This window comes from Maylandia zebra, linkage group LG18 (genome assembly GCF_041146795.1).
Source record: "Maylandia zebra isolate NMK-2024a linkage group LG18, Mzebra_GT3a, whole genome shotgun sequence".
Lineage (NCBI taxonomy): Eukaryota > Metazoa > Chordata > Actinopteri > Cichliformes > Cichlidae > Maylandia > Maylandia zebra.
Window position 1 is genome coordinate 24,462,285 of NC_135184.1, and position 22,649 is coordinate 24,484,933.

At 42.3% G+C, this 22,649-nt stretch overlaps 1 protein-coding gene across 2 annotated transcripts; it reads right to left on the reverse strand.

The window, feature by feature from the left end:
• Nucleotides 1-56: 56 nt before the first annotated feature.
• pkn2a (protein kinase N2a) lies at nucleotides 57-22,354 on the reverse strand. 2 transcript variants are annotated; one of them, XM_024805911.2, is made up of 23 exons: nucleotides 22,055-22,354; nucleotides 15,783-15,947; nucleotides 15,471-15,606; nucleotides 11,545-11,699; nucleotides 8,426-8,555; nucleotides 8,153-8,298; nucleotides 7,787-7,994; nucleotides 7,162-7,347; nucleotides 6,834-6,943; nucleotides 6,596-6,739; nucleotides 5,408-5,483; nucleotides 5,017-5,173; nucleotides 4,588-4,714; nucleotides 4,023-4,159; nucleotides 3,691-3,766; nucleotides 3,420-3,511; nucleotides 3,155-3,331; nucleotides 3,001-3,063; nucleotides 2,841-2,917; nucleotides 2,512-2,654; nucleotides 2,292-2,399; nucleotides 2,131-2,211; nucleotides 57-2,042 (listed from the first exon to the last, which is right to left on the reverse strand). In XM_024805911.2, exons 1-23 carry the CDS (start codon nucleotides 22,073-22,075, stop codon nucleotides 1,839-1,841), a joined length of 2,919 nt encoding a protein of 972 aa, XP_024661679.1. In that variant the 5' UTR covers nucleotides 22,076-22,354; the 3' UTR covers nucleotides 57-1,838. The 2 variants fall into 2 exon arrangements, with proteins under 2 accessions (XP_024661679.1, XP_076733197.1); XM_076877082.1 differs by lacking the exon at nucleotides 22,055-22,354 and adding an exon at nucleotides 18,348-18,631.
• Between the last annotated feature and the right edge of the window lie 295 nt (nucleotides 22,355-22,649).

A 22,649-nucleotide genomic window follows, 5' to 3' on the forward strand; every position in this document is an offset into this window, starting at 1 on the left:
TGTGTATGTGGAGATGACCTCAAACTTCCAGAGGTGATGGAAAACCAGAAACAAAGTCACTGTTACAAATGTTTAATTTGTGCATTCGTGATGGGCAACAAACAATGACTGCAACAATGCCTTTGATTTTCTTTGTTTTTTTACACCGGAGGATGAAGAGCAACTGCTGTGAGTACTTGGTGTACCATCCATAAAGTTCATCTGTTCTGGCAACAACATGCACAAGCAAAAGAATAAAAAACAAACACTTTGTACAATCTATTTTCATTAAGAAACATTGATAATTAAAAACTATTGATAAAATTAGTGCTTTCAGCTTAATTGTATACATACAGTATGTATATATATTTATATAAAATATACCCTGCCCTCCCCCTGTAGTGATTCATAAACAGGTCTGCAACATTTGAGTCAGTTTATACAGAACAGTCACACTAACAGAGTGCCGTGCCCCCTATGTCAGCTACAACATGTAACCTGAACAACAGGAAGCTTTCAAATGGCTTCTGGATGGAGACCTGAAGTTACTATGAGCTTTGTAGCCTCATTTCCAAAGCAACAGCTGAGGACACCGACTTCTGCACAAAACCACCTCATTAAATCTGCCTTTATGTAAACTTTCAGTGTGTCAGATTGTTTAAACTACAGAGAGCCGCTCCTCTGCTACTCCCGAGGAGGACAGGATGAGTTTGGTTTCGGTAGCTGTAACTGGGCGAGACGCTTTAGTGTCTTTACTGAGGTAAAAGAAAGAAGAAGTCAAGTCCAACACATGGTTGTTCTGTAAGGACATGAAGGAATCAAAGCGCAAAACCAGCGGTCATATAATGTTATGGTTTGATCGTGATGCTCGACTGGATACTGTATCAACTCCACAGCTGGTCACTAAAAGCAGCGAGGCCACTAGAGGGCACCAGACAAGATAATTTTAGTGTTTTTCATCATTTTTTTCCCCAGCCAAAGGGCATTTTAATGAACTCGGCTCAAAATAAACAGTAATTCATTTACCAGTTTGGGCGGTGTGTAAGACATGGAAGCTTCAGGTGGACACGCTGGGAGGAAAAGGAGGTAAACTGGACCGCTAGACCCAAAAGAATATGTAGTGAATACTCTTACTTGTTTTCAAGTCAAGAAGCAGTAGTAGTAGTAGTCGTCAAGATGTTTTGTTGTTGACTATTCAGTGACGATGCTTTAAGCACTTCAAATTCAATGAGCGCCACTTTCAGATGCGATTGCTGCAGAACTTTACAGTGAGATAAGGTACGGCGAGGGCTTCGAGACTAACGAAAAAACCAAAACAAAACAAAACAATAAAATATACGACTGAATATTATCTGTACAGATCAAAAAAAATTGAAAACAGTGACTCTAAATAGCATGACTGTGATGTTGCCGTTTTCTCAGAGTTCATGTGGAAAACATTCTCAGTGGTCAGACAACGGACACGATGGCAGTCTGTACAGGAGGACATCCCGCCTGCTTCACTCTCCAACAACAGAATTCATTCTTTTTCCCCTCTCCTTTAAAAAAAAAAGAAAAGAAAAGTTCTTCATGTGGATATAAAAAAAAAAAAGAAGTAGTAAGTGTGTGTCCTCAGGAGGCATCTGGACTTTCTTCTCAATGGCACACAGTTCTGCCCGAAAGCTCCTCCCCAAACATGAGGGGCAGGGAAGAGTTTGTCTGTTCTTGTTTAAGGATTTAAAAAACAAACAAACAAAAAAATGGGATCTACAGTCATTGCTGTGCTTGGTTCACAGTGTGTGTGTGTGTGTGTGTGTGTGTGTGTGTGTGTGTGTGTGTGTGTGTGTGTGTGTGTGTGTGTGTGTGTGATTCAGGCGGAGCTAACACCAGTCAGCGATGTAATCAAAGTCAGAGAACAGGTTCTGCTCCTCGGAGTTCAGCACTCGGGGTTCCCTGGGCGGGGTTAAGATCGGAGCCTCTGAGGTAAATTCATCGTCGAAGTTGCTGACGTCACTGGAGCCCAGGATGGTCGGGACGAACGGCGGCTTCACCTTCTTGGCCAAAAGCCCGGTCCAATCGATGGTCTATCAATAAAGACAGAGAGCAAGTGGGTAACAACAGCGTTCTTTTCTTTGATTACCACAGTGATAACTTTCTCTTTGCGCCTCTTACCCTGAAGAAGAGATGTTTCTTAACCTCCTCTGCATCCTTTTCTCCTGCTCCCAGCCGTCTTTCTGGGCTCCTCCTCAAAAGCTGAGCACAAAGACAAAAAATATAATGTTAAAGTTTACACCCAGGAGCACAAAGAGACCGTTTCTTGTCTGTCTACACACCCTCCTCATGATGGAGATGGCCTCAGTTGAGAGGAACCGTGGATAGCGGACTTCATCGTTGACAATACTGTCAAATACCTCCTCTTCATCATCACCGGGGAAGGGTGACTGAAAGAGAGACGTGCCAAGGAGAAAAAAAACAAAACAAAAACCTGATGTAAGGAACATATTCAAGAAATAAATGATGGATTCTTGACATCTTGACGAAACACATGCTCACCTCTCCAACCAGCATCTCAAAGATGAGGACGCCCAGGCCCCACCAGTCCACGGCGCGGGTGTACGACGTTTCAGTTAACACCTCCGGAGCTAAAAACTCTGGTGTGCCACAAAACGTGCTGGTGCGATCCCTGAAACCCATTCCTGAAGGCAGCACAGAGCACGTCCATCACTCCAAAACAAATCTACATGTGTACCTCCAACAACTGATGGAGCAAGTTCATAACTCTGCTTCTCTGAAGATCTTACAGCACAGGAGTGAACAATCTACCACAGGGTTATGCTTTCAATAACTCTCAAAGTTTCAATTTGACATCATCATCCATTTACCTTCTTTGCAAAGCCCAAAGTCAGCAATCTTTACATAGCCCTCTGTATCCAGGAGCAGGTTATCTAGCTTCAAATCTCTGAAAATTGCAATGAGAGCAAAAATAACTTTCGGGACCCTGACTTTGAATTGAAGTATTACTTTAAATTTCTCAGGCCTTACCTGTACACAATCTTATGGTCATGTAAAAACTGTAATCCCAAAACAACGCAGGCTGCATAAAACCTGCAAAAAGGTACAAAAAAACACAGGAGATTTAGACGACGTGCCGCTGTGAGAGTTTGTGGTCCTGCCCACACGTTAACAAGACACTCACACAGCCCTGGGCTCAGAGAAAACATCAGCGTGGATGTGCATCATCAGGTCGCCTCCAGCCGCGTACTCCATCACAAAGCAAACGTGCTCCTGCGTCTGGAAACACGCAAACAGGTTGACCAGGAACGGGTGACGGACGCTGTTGACCGTTTCAAAGATCCTCTTCTCGCACATCAGACTGGCAAAGAGAGGAGGAAGCTGAGTCACCACATTACACCGAAGTGACCTGACAGTGGGGGGTTTGTGAAAGAGCTTTAAGTGAGTACCTGTCGACCTCATCGCGAGCCACAATGTCTCCTTTCTTTAGAGCTTTGATGGCAAACATCTCTCCAGTGCTTTTGTATTCTGCTAAAAGCACCTGTGGAGGAGATGAACACTTCAGTTTTTTCCTGCTTGATTTGTCTACTAAAAGTTATTCAGTCCACAGAAAATTTATGGCAAACATTTTTTTTTTTTTTTTTTTAAATTGACTAAACATTCTTAATATAGTAGAAATGTCAAGAAGATAATCATCAGCAGCATTTTTATTCAAAGTACCTTTCCAAAGTGACCCCGTCCAAGGACTGCCACGCATTTAAAGTCTTGGAGACTGAATTGGAACGGCTCTTCTTCCCTAGAAGGAGACCAGTGCATACATCAGTGTACTCACTCACTCCAAACCAACCTGCATTAAACTTTAAAGTTACAGCAAAACAAAACAAAACAAGGAAAGAGACACCACCATGAAAATTCAGTGACTTGGAGCCAAAGCCAGGGGGCAGTGTTTAACCCAGTGTAATTTGTTTTGAGTAGTAAGTCGTTTTTATTTGAAGGAAACCAATTCAAAGCTTTAAAGTAGCATATACATGGCAAGCAGTGACCCTCCTTACCTTATCTCTGTGTCTTTCTGAATGGCTGTAAGCTCCAGGTCTGGATGCTGGAACTCATGGTGCACCACTCCATCCATATCTGGCTTCATCACCGTGCTGATTCTCTTGTTGAGGAAGTCAAATGAGGCGAGTGCATCCTGCGGAGAGGAAACACAGGAGAACAGAAGGGCAGAAAGAGACACACAGGGTAAATATGAAAACAGTGCTGGTCACCTATTTGTTGTGACTTTAAATTTAGTCTTTAGTGTTTCTCTGTAGATGAAAACTAACGTTGGAGAAATAAAGGTTTTCTATTAAAGAATCTAACTAACAAAACATAATTCAAAAATCATTTCTCTCAGTGCGTAACAATCTAATATTTCCTTCCTTTTTTTAAATTTTTTAAATTAAATTTCACTTGTTTGGCAACAACACACTTCCTTCCAGCTGACAGGAATGAGGCCCAGCATGGTGGACTTTTACGCACAGGAGATTCTCAGAGAGCTCAGCATGACTGCATCTGTGATTGTATCAGCTCGCATGCGTCTTATCACCACTTCTTGTAATTCCTTAAACAAAACCATACCTGTACTTCCCCCTTGTCAGAAACGCTGTGATGCACTTGTGGTTCTCGGATGTCATCGGGTATGGAGTAACGTTTGGGCCCTGGAGTGGGCTCTTTGTCGAAGTCCAGCTTGGTCACCAGCGGGTCGCTGTGTAAGGGACAGAAGTACAGCAGTGGTGAAAGTTCTTCTTACCGAGCAGCTGTGCCCATAGACACTCATGTAAAATGGCAAACACTACAGCATTAAAATGCATGTTTACATGCGAGTAAAAATCTTTGCAATGCAGCCATACACTTTATGGAGCTATGCAGATGCTAAACAAGTTTTCTAGCATTAGTTAATTACTTAGCACCCTACAAGAAGGCAGAGATCAAAATTAAAATTGCAGATGTCACAGTGGCTATACACATCTTTTCTATACAGTCTGTGGTTGCTGTATGGCTGTGTACCTGCTGGGTGTGGGTGAACCAGGCAGGCTGCTGGATCCAGTCTCAGCCGCCTGTGGGCTGAAGGAGTTTGTGCTGACGGTTGGTATGGCTCTTCTAACCAGACGGCCCCAGGTGGCGATGTTGATGTTCATCTGAGGGGCTCGCAGAAAAGTTTTACCTGACAAAGAGTAAAAGACAGGAAAAAGACTGTAAGGAAAAAATGAATAATGGAAGAAGAGAATCAGGAATATGCAACCAAATAAGTAAGGGATCCGAGGAAATTACATACAGTACTTAGTAAATGTATGAACACTGGAGAATCACTGAATATATTTAAACACGCAAGTTAACCAAGAATCCATCACTGCTGCCTTAGAAATAAGAACATGATGGCTTCACAGCAGCGACTCACCTTGCTGTTTGGAGAAAATCTTCTTTTGTCTTTGCAACTTTGGTCGTCTCTCTATGACAGGGTTGAAAAATGTTACCTGAAAACAGAGAAATAAAAAAGTAATTTCACAAAACAAAACATCTGTTTCCTGTGCATTCTTTACTCCTGTGCAAATACACATGTCTGTAGTTATGCACAAGCATAGGACACGCTGTCGCAAGACTAGAAACTAACACAAACGTGTGCCAAATCATGCACACCCGTAACACTTTACAGATTTCTGTCAGGATTAGATCACACTGAAAAAGCTCCACATCTAATCTTACAATCTTACATCCAACAGTAAAACCTTCTGATTTTATTTTAAGTTTAATGCATGAGTAATTTTACACACAACATCTATTAAACTACACTTCTGATGCAGACACTGTTTGAGGCAAGTGACTGTCATTTGTTTTTATCTGTGAGCGATTATTTAAACCCCGTCTTGCAACAAAAGCTTAACAATCACACTTAGTTTACGGCACGTTGTTATTTCAGAACTCAACCTTCAGGCTGCTCCAGATATCATTTTATTGGCAAGTTTTTTGTACTCCTGGATCTGTTTGATATCGAGGAGATACCCTCAATAACAGCTGACTGAGTGCGAGTGCAGAAGCCCCACCCACCTGCTGCTTAAACCTTCTCTTTACAAGGGGCAACCAATCAGAAGAAAGCTGGCTTAAAGGCAGAGAAGCTAAAAACTTGTTGTTTTGGAGCTTGTTTCAGACAGTGGATGAACCCAGTGATGAAACTGCTCTAATAAAGACGATGAAAAAACAAAAACAAAAAAAACATGGAGTTGGACATCTCCACAATACGTTTGAAATATTCTTCTGTGGACAGACTTTACCAAGATTCCAGTCTAGGTCTTCTCAGAGTATTTATTTCTTATAATTTACAATTTTTTTTCAAGTTTAAAAGTGAGCTTTTATAAGCAAAAAGATCACCAACTGACACACTTCACCATGTTTCCAATTTTATTTCCTATAAGTACAAGTAAGTATGTCTATCCATACATGTCCTACCAGATAATGTTTAATTGTGACCATTCAAAGCTAATTTACTACTTAAATTACTTTTTTCAATTTTTAGATTACTAAAATATGCCGACAGTTACAACTACTTATCCCCCTTTTATGGAATTAAACTGAAATGGTGTTTGTATACCTCAGCAAACAGCATTCCCTGTGGCTCCAGGTACAGACACATTCCATGACGTTGGTTGTCCAGGAAGTCCTCCAGCCGCAGAAACTTGACAGCACAGAGTGAACGCCAGTCCCGCCAGTACACAGCGATCTCCAGCTCCCGGGACTGCAACGCAAAGATGTGAAACTCAGCGTCCGTGCTGTATAAACACAGAGTCAACAGCGCAGGTGTAGTTCAAGGGTGGAAATGTGTGTGTTACCCGGTCCAGCTCCAATGTAAACTTCTGGTCCCATGCCTGATTGCTGACTGGTTTCCAGCTCGTCTGTCCTACCACTGTGTTGTCCAGCTTCAACACTGCACTGATCTCATCTGAGGAAAAAGCACTGAGCTATTAACAAAACCCCAATTCTATCCCCGTTGATATTAAACAGGCAGTTGCTTCACTTCACCCATATTATAGTTTCAGGTGTGACTTGCTCTGGGTCATGCCCACACTTTAAGTAAACAGATCATTTGTTTGTGAATCAGCACAATATCACAGTTCATCTTTCGGTAATTATTTTGTGTACGAGATCAGATGTACTTACTGGAGAGTTCCTCGCTCTTGGTTAAGTTCCTTGAGCTCACGCCGCGGTTTCGGTTTGCTCGGCTGATGAAGGACGAGCGGGTCTCGCTGGGGCTCCAGCCAGGCAGCGGGACAGATGCAGCTTTGGAACGACCTGGGACATTTTCCAGTAGATCCTGACAGCCCATTAGCCTGACATCTAATGTGCCTGGAGGTGAGCGAGGACAGGACACACGTGTTATACAATTGCTCCTGCACAAATTTGTTCCCACTTCAGGTTACTTCAAGTGACACCATGTACTGGTATAATGAGCTAGCCCAGTTTACTGTCTGCTCCTAAACTGGACTATAATTTGTGCACCTCCAAATAACTAGGGGGGAAAAAAAACAACTAATCAACCAACCAACCAACCAGATCTGATTGTCTAATAATCCATCTTCTTTTTTTGATTCAACAGCAAAAAGTACACACTGTATTACAACCAAAAATAAAAACCAGTCCACACAGATCAGCTCAGTATACTTAAAAGTGGATACAACTTTAAATTAAAGGGTAAAGAAACAAACAAAAAACCAATAGACCACCTTTAGAAACAGAGTCATATTTGCACTGTTAGTGATTAGGAACAGCTCAATAGTCCAGTTACCTGTGAGTGCTGCAGGCTTGGTCACGGTGCTGTACTGTGGGAAGATGATACTGGATCTGGGACTGAGGGCTGGTGACGACAGCAGGGACAGCTCTTCTATGATGCTGTTGCTGCGAGGATGGTTTTTAGGCAACTCAGCGAGGCGTTGCTCCAAAGAATATCGCAAAAGGTCAAGCTTTTGACTGGACTCATTGAAACGAGCCTGGGCCTGAAAGGAAAGGAAGAGGATAAGGCAGCGAATTAAGACAGATTGAAAGGAAATTATTTTACTACAGCAGTCCAGAGATCCATTTCATCTCAAGTCTAAGATTGCATGATCTCAAAAGTGACAGATTTTGACTTGTTGTCCAGTTTTACACAGCCTACCTCTGAATGTGCCCTCTTTTCTGTGACTTTTCCAGAGCCCAGAAGTTTCATGACATTCTTGGCTCCCTCGGCTACCGCAGCCTCTATCTTGGCATGGTGACACAGCTCCTCCACCCGCAGATCTAAAGGGCTGATGATGGGCTTTTCTGGAGTACAAGGTCACACTTAAATCATTCACTCTGATGACATCGGATTTATAACCACTGTTTCTGTCTTTCTGTTTTAATCTCCTCAGAAAAAAAAAAAAAAGCTCTGAAGGAAGGGAAGGCTCACCCATCACATCATTGTTCTCAAAGCTCAGCTCGCTGGCCTGGCTGGCCTTGAGGATCTGCATCCTGATGAACTCAATCTTCGTCTTGCTGTCCTGAAGCATCTGCTGAGCGGCTGCTAGCAACTTACGATCCTGTGAGTAAAATTGGAAACTAAACCATCACCGCTCATTAGGGAGGTATTTTATCTCTACAGACCATTGATGACCAAATCAGAGGATTCAATAACATTTTGTCTAAATGCACCTAATCCCTCTGCACGTGTTCTGTTTTGTTGCATGTAACACAAAAAGCCCAGACACCCGTTCGTGCCGTTAATTGGACTTGAAGTCTAAATGACAACATGGAAAATCTTATTCACCAAAGAAAAAAAAAAAATGTGTGCACTGCTGTGTTTGCTGAACCTTTCCTACGTGCAAACACACATTGGAGTAAGCAAACTCCACCCCAAATTCCTGTTAAGTTTAAATCCTGGTTGTTGATATCTGCGCTTGCAGGAAAGGCCTCCGTTCAACAGGCACTTCCTCTCTGACATCAGGAGAGGAATAGTTCCAACTGGAAGGTGCCTCCGTCGGTCTGACAGGGAAAGGTCGCTTACACCCGCCCCAGCAAGCCAGACAATGCAAATCAATTTACAGCTCCCTTAATGCTTATTGCATTACAGTTTTCAAACTACACTCACCAGAAATTCAAGTGTCCTCCACCAAAACAGTTTTATTAACAATATCCTGCAATAAAAAGCTAAATTATATCATTTCAAAGCAGAAGAGTTTTCGGTTTTTGGTGGGTGGTGATTACCTGACATTGTCTATGTACAGTAAAAGCAAGGGGCCTCATTCACAAACAGTTGGTACTCACAAACTCAAAGTTAAACCACATGATTCACACACAAATCTGAGATTCCTCAAAATATCCTTAACCTCAGTTTGCTTCATTACAAATGTAGAACTGCCTCAAGCAGAGTTTATGAACAAAGACGCAGCTCTCATCAAATAAAAAATATAAATAAAATAAAAGTATTCACACAGTTTACCTAAATTACATTAATAGAGCCACACACTGGTTAAAAAGGCAATAACCTATCATCACACTACATTCCAGCATTTTTGCAGTTATTCCCAGTTACGATTGCAGTGGGCCACTCATCTTGGATGGGCAGATCAGGTGGTCCTTGGTCTCCACCTGCTACCGGACACTACAACCTTTATATTTCTAACACACTGTCACTCCTGAGAACTCGGCTCTTTCAAGCTTCAAACTCAACACACTTTTGTGTCACTTTCTTCAGCTGTGAATTCAAGTCTAAGCGTCACTCTGACAGCAGTTCCACCACTCTTTGCATGGTACACCTCTAGGCAAACGTGTCTCCTTAGAGAAACCAGGGAGTGGCAGTACGCTAGCGCCGCGCACACTCTGTCAGGTTAGGATGATTTTGAGAGAGAGAGAGACACACACACACACACACACACACACACACACACACACACACACACACACACACACACACACACACACACACACACACACACACACACACACACACACACACACACACACACACACACACACACACACACACACACACAAAATGAGTCGTGTGCATGTTTCATGAAACCAAAGGCTCCATGTCTGTTTTTGTTAAGGAAATAAAACCCAAAAAAACCAAAAAATAAATGTTAGAAATAATGTTATTACAGTTCCTTCGACTCGGCTTAAAACCTCTTTGGGGTTTGCCAATGATTCCAATTCAATCCAGAAACCCCAGACTACACCAAACCATCTACTACACACCGGCTTGAATTACTACTGACGGATACAAGGGCCGAGCTTAACACGAGAGGCTCTCGGCTGTTATTACCGGTCTTCGTGACTTAACGCACACCTCCCAACTAAATTATAGTCCTCCCTGACTCTGAGGACTCGAGGACACACAAGGACCAACAGAGCTTTGTGAACAAACAGCAGTGCATATGACACACAGTATGTGTCAGCGCCTTCTCCCGTTTCCTCCTCCCCTACAGTGAAGCTATAAAAGCAAACCTGCCATGCAGCAGCCTGGTATTCATAATGGCAACAGGCCAGCCGGCTCCAGTTAACATGCGATTATGCTCACAGCACCTCTCTGCAAAGACTTTACCTTAAGTAGTCTAAGCACTTGTGATTATGAGTCTGGAAACTGACAACCTGCGGTACAAAAATTACACTAAGTAGTGTTTTGGAAAAGGTCAAATCAGATACTCAGATTAACCAGCAAGCCTCATCATTTGTTCATAATGACTTTTAAAAAAAAAATCCTTGGTTCTGCACGTACAAATCTAGCTTAATTAATAGTAGTGAGCCCCTTAAGTAAATTCATTCATCACTGTGATGAAGCATGCTCAAGTCCAGGTAAGGCAGACACACTTCGCGCTGTCATTTTCTGAGTAAATACACAATTACATGCAAATATGTGAAAACTAACAGATCAGTGATAATCACAAATTTCACAGGAAAATTGGTCCTATTGTTATCATGGCAGTGAGCCACTTGGTGGTGGTGGGAAAGCAATCTACTGAAATGCTGACAGCTCACAAGAAGACGGCTATAACGCTGAATCTGTACCGCTGCATTTTATTCGTTTTCCAAAGTAGTAAAGATATGTCATCTTTTTTAAACCGTAAAGAATCACAATCATTTGCCATCCAAATCACCCGGATTGAGATGACAAAAACACTCCTACTGCAGTTACAGGTGGTGTTTTTGCTTACTTGCTTTCTTTAAGGTGCCAGGAGCAGAACATTTTGTTTTTAAGTTGTTGAATTTAAATGAGGTTCAGGCTGAACCCACACAGCTCAAAACGGCACTATGCCAACTGGTTTGAAGTGTGTCTGTTGACTGTATAAACACATAATATGTTTAGTTTGAGGTAATAATGTTACCACCCAGCAACATCATCGTTTGTACATAACTGTGGCTAATATTGTGCTTCCAGATCTCAGCATTGTTATTTTTACTGAACAAAGACTAAAACAGAAGAAGCAGTCAGCTATGTAGAAGTGAATCTATTCATTAAATAAAGTATCATCAGAATGTGTCCGACGTGAACCAGAGCAAGCCTGAATCTCCGGGTAACCCTTCGCCTACCTTGGAGGACCCGTTGGAGTACATCTGAATCATGTTCTCGGCGCCCTGTTTGACTTTTAGCTCAATGTCAACCTGCCGTTTTAAGGCCGCCAGTCGGTTGCTGCTGGTGCACATTCTTGCTTCGCTGTTAGGGGTACCTGGTGTTAAAGGGCATTCTGGGTAAAGGAAGAGGAAAGAAAAAAAAGTTAGCATCTTATGGCCATCTGGAAACAATTGTAGACATTACATAAAGCATGTTACATTTGGCACAAATATGCAGAGGCTACAAATATTAACGGAGCATGTGTGCGCCATTTTTTATTAAGCTAAACAATCCTGCAGCTCTGCAAAAGGATTGATAAACTGCTTATAAAGCGTGTCCTGTTGCAACTTCAGTGGACACTTTACATGCTCAGAAGGGTGTGCTGTTTATGACTTGATGAGGTTTGTTAGCACAATGCTTGACTCAGCACAAAAACTACTACAGAAGTCAACAACATTAGGATTAAGAAATCTATTGTCAGCTAAGCTTCGTGGATTTTTCAAACAAGTTTTTGCTCAGAACGGAAATCCTTCAAATGTGAAGCCACAACTATTCAGTCTGAGTTTGGCTTTAATGCTTTGGTATTCAGGAGTTGTAATATGAAAGGCTGTCATTTCTGATCTCAGCTCATTGACTCTCTCCTGAAGTCTGCGCTGTTCCAACAGCGCAGGGAAACCCCTGCGGCCGTCTCTATTGTACGCATTTAAAAAAAAAAAAAAAAAAAAGGAACAACACACAAGTGTGAACATGCAGATGATTGCCAGTACTAGTGCCTATACTGTTTATGCAAAGACAAAGTAAACCCAAAAAAGATACATGCAACAGAATATCAACTCTTAAAAATGATCCATGTCCAGATCCCACAGGCTGCAAAGACTAAACAATAATCTGTCCATAGATCTGTAGACATTTAATTGTTTTTCCTCTTACACATAAATGCACACAGGCAAACACACAGAGATACTTAAACCCACTGTCGTCTGCTCTCAGAGATGGACCACAGACCTGGTGGATAGGTTCACTGTTTTGTTGTGTTTTTTGGTCAAGTCTGAACTTGAAAGGTGCAGGTAAAAAATAAATAAATAAAATAAAAATAAAAAACCCTCTCCAAGCTGATCATTGCAGCTGAAAGCAGAGCAGAACATTCACTCTCACACACACGGGTGAGGTGGGCAAAAAAACCTGCCCGACTTCTCCTGACTTGACTTGCAAGTTGAGTTTCAGAAGCTATGTTTTCATAAAGCTAGTAGTCTTAGAAAAGAGTCAGAGCATTCTTTAAGTGAGCCCACATCTGAAGCATGAACCCTTCCAATCTGTTGCAAGGTCCTTTAACATGGTACTCTTCATTATGTATTTAACTTCTAGCCTTTAAGCTCAGCTCTGTTTTTTAGTGAGTTTTCCAAATCCAAAGACACAAAACATGTCACATGACATAACCAAAGACCAACAGTTCACTGAAGGTGTCAAGACCCAAAATAACACTGGCAAAGAAACGGCGTTGTACTCTGAGACAAAGCCAGATGCAGATAACAATAACCAGCAGGCAGGTCTGTGATTCATTCAGTCCGAATGCTTCATCAAAACACCCTCTAACGATTCCTTTGAGCACCTGCGGGATACGGGCAAAAAGGAAGTAACTTATTCTTTGAACTAAAAGTCTAAATGATTCATCTAATGAGACTTAATAAGCTGAGAGAGCGCTTCACTGCTGAGTTTTCTGTTAATGTGGAGGAGGGGAGGATGCTAGTCCTTCCAGGGTAACGCTTTGATATGGTGACACACTTGAAGAGGTAGGGCTAGACAAGAAAAGCAGAGTATTTGCAGAAAAGCCTGTGGAGCAAGGTGAGAATTTTAGAGGTGCTCGGGGCAAAACTGTCACAGGACATCTATTTAAAAAGACACATGCAGAAGTGCTGCTTGTGTCATCTAGTACATGTCTGGGGCTTTCCTCTTCGCCTGGGGGTGCGGTTTGGCTGAGGTCGCATTGAGCCAAGAATTTAAGGACTACAACCCCCGCCTCTTCCAAGAGTGATCCAGTCCCTGCTGGGCCGTAGGACAAGATAGCTGCAGGGCTGATGTCACTGCTGGACAATCGACAAGGGGAACCCTCCCTCAGATTAACCCCATCTGCATCTGATGAGAAGGCAATGAGACATGCTTACACCGTCTAAACTAGTACATCGTGAGTGGGAACCTTAAACCTGTGTGTGATGAGCGGTAGGCAAACAGATTGAGACTTAATAACAGACGATGTCGGGGTTCGCTTTCTTTATGAATGAGATCATATGTGACAGAGGGACCTGACTGGTGTCCCCTGCTGCTCACACAAAGCGCCTGAGTGCGAGTCAGTCCATTTCTGGCCTCCTCAGCTGAGTGGCGGAGAATAACCAGAGCCCCCTCAACTTTCTCCTGGAACAGAAACACATTCTGGGCTGCTCGGAGAGACAGAGCAACTCCTTCCTGCTAATTCAGGAAACAAGAGCTGAACATATTTCAAGAAGCTGTCTCGTGTCTAAGGAGCTGAACTGCGCTCAGTCCCTCTTGGCCGTTTTTGCGATGGCCAGCGACATTCCACTGGCCTCGCGTCACTTAAAAAGAAAGCCCTTATTCACCAGATAGGTCGCAGAGTCAGGCTAAATTTATTTTCACTTAAGATAACCATTTACTAAGACAACTTCCCTTCCCTCCTCCAGCAAACAAATACACACACACACACTCACAAATCCCTCCTCATCAACTTCCTATTGTCAAATGAGCCGGGACAACGTGACGGCAACAGGCAGACAAATACCATTCCTTCTCTTCCTGAATTTGCGCAGACATTTGCCACCGACAGCTACCCTAAAAGGCAGCTACTGTGACAATAAGCACACTGAATGCACAGATGCTGCTGTGGTCCACTCTCTCCAAATTCCACTGTTGTCAACAAATGCAAAGGAGCAGGCTTTCAACAGCCTCGGAGAGGAACAATCGACAGCTCATTGTAACTGCCACGGGAATGTGGAATGCAACAATGTCAGCCTCTGGAGAGTGAGTCACCTCCAAACACTGAATGTGCTCTGTGTGTGTTTACATAGGTGCTCGTCTGACACAACAGAGACAAAATTATTTGGTGCTGTGCATTTACAGCTAAACCATAAGACTGCTACACATACATTAACTGGAAGAGTGGCCTGTTGCCTTATGTGACCTGGATAAACTCATAGCTGAGAATGAATTTAGCTTTAAAAAACACTGGCTGCAAACAAGAATGCCAGCGTACGATTACGACTGCAAACAAGACGACAATAAATGTGAACACTTTAAGATATAAAGAAACAGAGCTTCATAATAAGACTTAAAAAAAAAAAAAATGTCCAAGACCATGACTCCTGGACTGTGCTGTCATTTGCAACAAGCCAATTAGGACTGGAGCTACAGTTTATTTTCATCAGTGCTTCATCTGTTAATTATTCAGCGAGTTTTCGGTCATATAAGACAATTAAACAAACACTGTGTGTATATGAAAAACTGCATGTGAAGCTTAAAGTAAACTTAACGTCAGGTATTTGATTTTAAAAAGACGCTGTCCATCTGATGGCGGTGACACATGGGTGTATTGATTTGGTTACAGTTTTTACCAAAGCTTAAATGAGAGTTTCGGCCCTGTAAACCTGATGTAGGCAGCTTTTGTAATTATTAAGTTATGACAGACTTCCTGGACGTTTAACATGGAAAATATTCATTGTATGAAGGCTAATCTTTGCATGGCATTATTACATTTACTTAAGTGGCTGTACAAAAACTTAGGTGGGAACATTATTTTTCTGATGATTAATTATTTGACTACTTATATTAACCCCTTCCTACTTTGGTACCATCTATTGAATCTGACCCTGCCCTCCTTTAGTGCTTGTGTAATTACCTAGCACTTCTTCGGGGTCTTTTACCACAATGTGGGCGTTAAGTTCTTGTAGCTCCTGATGAAGCTCCTCGACCTTCTTGTTAGATTTTTTCAGCATGTTGTCAACGTAAGCCAGGCTCTTCTTATCTGTGGTGACCTGAGAGGCGGAAAAATGAGAGGAGACCACCTTAAAGCCTTGAAAAGCATCTCCATTAACTTAATCATAAATGTGATGTTATTAGACAAGGGAGAGATAGAAAAAACTGCATAATATATTTAGATTTAGACATTTTGAGGGAAACAGCGGATACTATACTATATCTGTGACATTACCTTTCGCAGGTTCTCTGCACCCTCTTTGATCTTTAGTTCCTTACGGATCTCACGGCGGATCTGCTCCTTGATCTCATCCAGCTTTTGTTGGACCATGGTGTCCGACAGGTCCAGGTTGTGTCCCAGACCGAGACGCTCTGCCACCTGTTGGCCCCGGGCATCCCCCTGGAGGAGGAGAAGGAGGAAGAGGAGGAGGAACAAAAGAGCAGATAGGGTGAAGATGTGGAATGTAATTAAGAGTAGTTCAGCAAGGGAGGAGAAGAAGAAGAGTAAAGGGATGGTAGGGAAAAAAAAAAAAAAAAAAAGAGGAGGAAAGGACAAGCAGAGGTCAGTCACGTACTGTGCACACTGGCATTTTAAACTAGCATTTAATCAACAGGTCTTATCAACGTTAAACTATGAAGGAGAGAACAAATCTGCACTGCATTAAAGTGCAGAATTGCAAAACAGCTGAAGCTGTTGCTTCATAACATGCATGGATTTCCATCTCGTCATGAGCGCTCATGACGAGATGGAAACACAAAGGAGGAGTTAAAAACAATTTCGGCCCAGCAGTTAGAGTTTCTCACAATCACAAGCAAAGTTCATGTGAAATCTGAAGCCCTGAATGCAAATATTCACCAAATCCGAATTGTTCCTGGTCTTTGTGTGGTGACTACACATGTAAGCATGACTGATGAGCAGACAGAAGGGATTTGTATTTTATTTTAAATAAGAAGTAGCCAACAAACACCTGGTAGATTTAATGCATAGGAAGATCATGGTAATGCACCTTAATGTTGGTCATCAAACAGCATTTAACAGCAAAAGCAGAAGAACTGTCCCCCTCAGAGTGATGAAATGTTTGAGACGTGCTGAGATTAGAAGGTACTGTACAAACAAGAGAAACACGCACAGCCAGAGAGAATCTTTCAAAAGCTCTTGGAATTCTTTTTAATAATAAACGAAAATCAGGTCCAGTAGGAAATGCACCAGGTAAAGCCAGCAGGTCACATGACACAGCTACGTACAGTCAGAGGTCCCGCGTGTTTTTCCTGTTATTTTTGGCTTTTTGATGCAAGATAGTACATCTTATGCTTGATACCCAACTTCAAATGTTTTCTTCTTTTAATTTTACGATTTTTCATTTTTTTTGTCAACTTCATGATTTTGTAGCTAGATATAGCAATCATTCATAGCCTTTAATGCACACGTCAACAAATAAAGATCCTTGAAAAGAAGTGGAAGAAGTCCACTTGCAGAGTGAAGCATATTTCACCCTTCACCTCTGTTCAGCGAGAAAGCACACGAGCCAGTTTCTTTTTCTTTAACTGACTATTTCAGTCAGACATCACAGCACAGGCGTAGACAATATTACAATTATGCAATCCTCCTGTTTGCTGAAGCTTTTAATATTTATTGATTACCATCAAAGCTCTGGAGCCCAAAGAGGCGTTTTCCTGGACACATAAATTTATATGATCTCATCACCAAGAGATTGCCAGTCTTTTCTATATTAGACCTACTCTCAACTGCTCTCTTACTCACAAGAGGCCGCCGCATCGAGTAGCCCCGCATGTTTGATTTGACAAGTTTTTATACCAGATGCCTTTCCTGAAGCAACTCCATAGGGATGTGGGTGTTTTCCCAGGATGGAGCTGGGGATCTTTTGCTTGTGTAATACAGAAACCACAATACTGATCCCCCAAACACTAAAGGGTCCCCCCCCCCCTTCACCTCTACATTATAAAATTACTATGCGAAATGAACGTGTCACATCAACTACACTGAAAATATCCATTAACAAAACACGGGGTTCAGAAATTCGGCGCAGGCAGCCCATTCACGGTGTTCTGGCATCACCCCAGCATAGTGGTGTGTTTTGAACTTGAGCTAGCCGCTGTGCGTGTTGTTTTCCCTGCTGCTGTCAGTCACCAATGACCTGCATCCTTAAAACCATCACCTTAACTAAAGAGGGATTAGAAGTCGCTTCCTGAACACTTCTGCTCTAGAAGGTCATAGTACAGCATAATGATCCACTAGTATGTGAGCATCTAAGGTCTGATTATCAGCATATTACATTTTATTATAAAGTCATTCAAGCAAAAGTTATTTGGCTTGAAAAATATCTCCTGATTTTAAATATGAAGTTGTCAGCATGACCTTTTAATTGTGCTCCATGGCAACAATGAACGACCGGCATTTCATTTTAACCATTAATTAAAGCAGCCAAATTGTAATAAACAAAATATTAGCCAGGCCTTTGCTTTATTATTCCAAGAATGATTTTTTGGGGAAAAAATAAAAATAAAAATAATAATAATAATAATAAACAACAGATTCAACATGAGAGAAACTCACTGCCTCGTCCTGAAAGCCCCTGGGCTGTAAGCAGAAGGACATTAACTTACTCTATTCAAGAAAACAAAGAATGATTTGTTAAAATCTTTGTTGCTTTCAACCCATCAGTACGAAATTTGCACCCTCATAACTGCAGTTAGGTTTAATCAGAAATCTTCAGTTTCAAGGTTTACTACTCTTTAAACTTGCTAATGAGAGGATGCTGAAAGGATCATTCTGTCTTACCACAACTTCATCGGTTTCAGCCAATTCCATCTCTAGATCCATTGAACAAACCGGTCCACGCACGTTCTGCTGACCAGCCACGATCATCCCATCAACTCCAGTGGATTTCTGTTGTCTAATAAAGCTAATAGTATCCTCTCCCACGGAGGTGAGACGAGCGTAACCAACCTAGGCTCTGCCCAAAGCCACAATCATTCACTCCACTATGATCCGATTTTCTCCAGCTTTTTTCCTTCCCTTCTTCACACTTTCTTTCTCCTACAGACTATTGACATCAGCAGGGAAGATAAACCGTCTGAGCAGCGATGGCCAAATCCCTCTTAGCTTCTCACTCTGTGAGGTCAGAGCAGCCCAGAATGGGACCTAATCTGACTCCATGCAGAGGGCTGTGGCTAAAATTAACCCATGTTAAAAAACAACGCTGGCTGTCTATGGCAGACCAGAAAGCAGTGTGCCTGCCATAGACAGCCAGTGTGTGTGTGTGTGTGTGTGTGTGTGTGTGTGTGTGTGTGTGTGTGTGTCAGTGATGGTGGAGAAAGAAATTCTCAAACAAGACTGTGGTATATTGTCCTTTATCCAAGCTGCATTTCTGGTTTTCCACCTCTCTTCACAGTTACTTCCTTTCCAAGGATTGAACCCCTGTTTCACATTAAAAGCTATTTCTAGGACCATCACCATGTACCTGAATTGATCATTACACAAGGTACATCAGGAGCTAACCACATGTACCTGGACCAAACCCTGAATCGAGTCAATGGCATATGACTGACAGATTAATATTAAGGAAAACGCATCACGCTTGGTAAGATGAGGGCTTTCCATCAGCTTATTCCTTCCCTTCCCCCATCCTGGCCTCTCTTCTATAAGTAGTCTTTAAAGGAAACTATAGTTTACACATATCCTGGTCGACTCGTAGGTAAAATGGAGGTCACAGCTGGGAGGGGGGTGGGGGAGTCCTCTTCTTAAGTTGGCTGCTCTGCAAAACTTGTTTGCACTGTAGCTGCATCTGCCCAATGTGGAATGACGATAGCAGGAGGACACCAGAAGAGGCCTATTTTACTGTTCAACAATGCAAGGAAATCCATGAAAGGCCAATCAGATAAGGCAGAAATTAATCAGCTAGAAGACCCCGCGGGGCCTGTGTTTTAATTTTGAGATCAAATAAAAGAAAAAGACCAAGCTCTCCTCTCACTGCAATACCTCACTGACTTGCTCCTTTACCTCTAACTGCTCTTATCATCTTTTGACGCTAGAACGTATCACCCCGTAAGGGGGAGTGACATCATACCGGGAACTCGAGACTTACTAAGTTCAAAGACGAGCAGAGCAGAAATTGTAAGCAAATGTCTCCACTCACGCTACAATACATACAGTTCATGATGAATGGAGGGAACTTGCCAGTGTGGCTCTGCTGGCTGCACTGTGAAACATCCAAGGCTTCACAACAAATGTAAACAGTACCGAAAACCTTGTGGATACATATTTTAGTTGATGTTACAAAAACAGTCCTGCTGGGAACCACTTAATGCGCGTCTAAGGAAAAGCACACAAAAAAGGTGCCATATTCTTAAATGAGTAGGGCAAGGGTTACCTACAAATGTTGACCTTTGTTAATGAGCTCCTTTAGAGCTCCGGGACATGAAAGGCAACTGAGGTAAAAGCAAACATTTGGTCTGAACCTCAGGTAGAAGTAGAAGTCTAACAACAAGAGCTCCACTCACACAAAAGGACAATGCAAAGTTTGAGCCCGCTATCGAAGTCTGTGCTAAAAAAGCCAAGCCCTTGCCATTTCTGTGCGAGGCCTAATCGCAGCCTACAACCCGACACCCGGTCTATCTTACCCCCACAGCTGGCTGCAGAGCACTGGCCACAGCCCTGTACTCTGTGCTGCCGCCAAAAATAGCAACACAAGCTAATAAAGATAGCTCTTACAAGTGCAACCTTCTCGCAAGCAGTCTACATATCCCACAGCAAGTCAAACAGCAGGGAACGCCTCACATGTCACGTCACAGCAGCTAAAGGTCATTTCTGAGCTCCTCAGGCAGTAGGTGTCCAAAAAACCTGAATGAGAGGTAAACCACTTTCCTGCACCTGTCACCCTGCTGAGTTCGACTCCAATTTCCAGAAGCAGGTGTTTAAATTTAGCAGAATGCCAAAGATAAAATTAAAAGCTACGTGTGGCTTTTAACAGGATAAAGACCCCAGCACCGGAGAAACCAACATGTCCTACTGTTATTTATTCATGCACACAAATTTGACACTGCCTTCCTGTTACATTATGCCGACTGTTGTTTTTATCATTCATCATCACCCACACACGACCATAAATGTGCAGTGTCAGATTTCACTCCAGATTATATTGCTAACCTTTGAGAAAGTAAAAGTAAATCTTCTTATAATTTAACCGGTGTAACGGTTCTGAAACAGAGACCGAAATTATTATCCAAATGTCCACGATTCTCTTACTGTGATGGAGTTGTTAAAAGTCTGGTTGAAGTATTAATACATCATCTAGTTTTAGTCATTACGGTGAAGGTTTTGCTTTTTGTTATTCGTTAGCTCTAAAGAAAAACAAAAGGTACAAACCAAATTACGGTTACACTCTTTTAATTACACAAATCAACCAGTCCTCAAAGTAAGATTAGTCTGTGAGCCTAATCTAACTTACATACATGTCTGTCCTTACACATGTACAGCATTCAAACATGGCTGCTCCCAGGCAATATAATGTTTAAATATAATAAGTATAAACAAGTATAGATTCTGTGTTGTATAATCTACCTAGATCATGTGGCATGTATTATTTAAGATGCACAAATTAAACACCTCATCGGTCTGAGTCATCCATACATGACAAATACAGCATTAGGTTCCCGCACCCGTGGAGGTGAGGCAGCTTTCAAGTTGAACACGAGTTTTGGAGGTCACGCATAAAGTAGTGCCATCGGACAACGAGCTGTATGGATGAGCTGTCGCACAACTCAACAGTGTTTCTGATATAAAGATGCACTTGGAGGAGGAGGGGGGAGTGACGTCACTCGAGTGAAACTGTATTAATCAGTGAGTCATAACTGTTCACACCGAACAAAAAAAGGAGAGCGTAACACTGACTTCCAGCCTCTCTTTCAAAAACAGAAACTAGCATTACTGTTGCAGTTGGCACTAAGCTGGCTGCTGTGGTGTCGCTGGTTATACGTTCAACCAGTTTATAACGAGCTTGGAAAAGAAAACTCAAAGCATTTTCTTTACAAAGACGACATTTTTTCTTTTTTGTCTAGTTTTACCACATTTTCTGCACACTGCCAGTATCTAAACACACGGCGGCAACTTTTATTTTCCCAAAAAAGTAACGCAGGTTAACTAAGACCTGTACGTTTACTTTAAACAGCCACTATTTAAGAGCTTTTACGGTTACGCAAACGCTAAACCTCGTTTACTACAACAGGATCCTTTACATTAAATAACACGGCGGTTTTCGCACAAAATTCCCGGTTTGAAAGTTAGTTTGGACAATTGTGTGCCAGGCCTCAATCCATGGATAATTCCCAGGCAGCCTTCTGGGACCTAGCAGAGGCCCTGCAGTCCTCTAACACACGACTAACTCACAGCAAGCCTCGTTTTAAAGCGTTTTAATTGTTAGCTAACTTCTAACTGCACCTCTGGAGCAAGTTTGCGCACTTTTCGCAACAGTTGTCAACTTTTCCTACCTGCACGGAGTCGGCGGCCATCTTGGTTTTCGCCTTTGAATCAAATCCTACAGGGAGAGCGGAGGGAGGGGTGGTGGGACTCCAAAAGCAAACCTTGTTTTAAGTTTCCCTCTCTGGCGACAAAAAAACTTCACTATTTTGACCAAACCATCGGTCATCTCGGGTACACGGAGTTTCCCATGCCGTCTTCACACTTCTCTGACGCGCTCGCACCGTCCTAGCGGAGTCCAGGAGGGTGGACTGGCGCTCATAAATAAAAAGCTGAAGCATAAATCTGTCCCAGTGCAGCTGGAGAAAGAGGCGGTGGTTATAATAGAAGAGTCCGCCCAGAGGAGCTGCAACACTGCCGGGACAGCTACTACACACATGTGATCAGAAACTTCGTAAAGGCTGGCCTCACCTCAGGCTAACATCCCCAAATCTTCCCCAAACACAAATAAAGAAATTAAATCAAGGCTTACATATGTGAAGCAGCCGTATTAGACATTAAAGGCGGAGGAGTAACACCGGTCAATTTAAATAAAATGCTTTTACAAGTAAAAGTCTTGCAACTATTTATATTTATTCAAAGTTGAGAAGGTAAGTGAAAGTACAA

Coding starts and splice junctions, on each gene's coding strand:
- pkn2a (XM_076877082.1), bottom strand. CDS start 18,434: ATGATCGTGGCTGGTCAGCAGAACGTGCGTGGACCGGTTTGTTCAATG. Junction 15,607..15,782: donor GTGCAGAGAACCTGCGAAAG/GTAATGTCACAG, acceptor TCCGCCTCTCAG/GTCACCACAGATAAGAAGAG. Junction 11,700..15,470: donor AGACCCCGAAGAAGTGCTAG/GTAATTACACAA, acceptor TCCTTTACCCAG/AATGCCCTTTAACACCAGGT.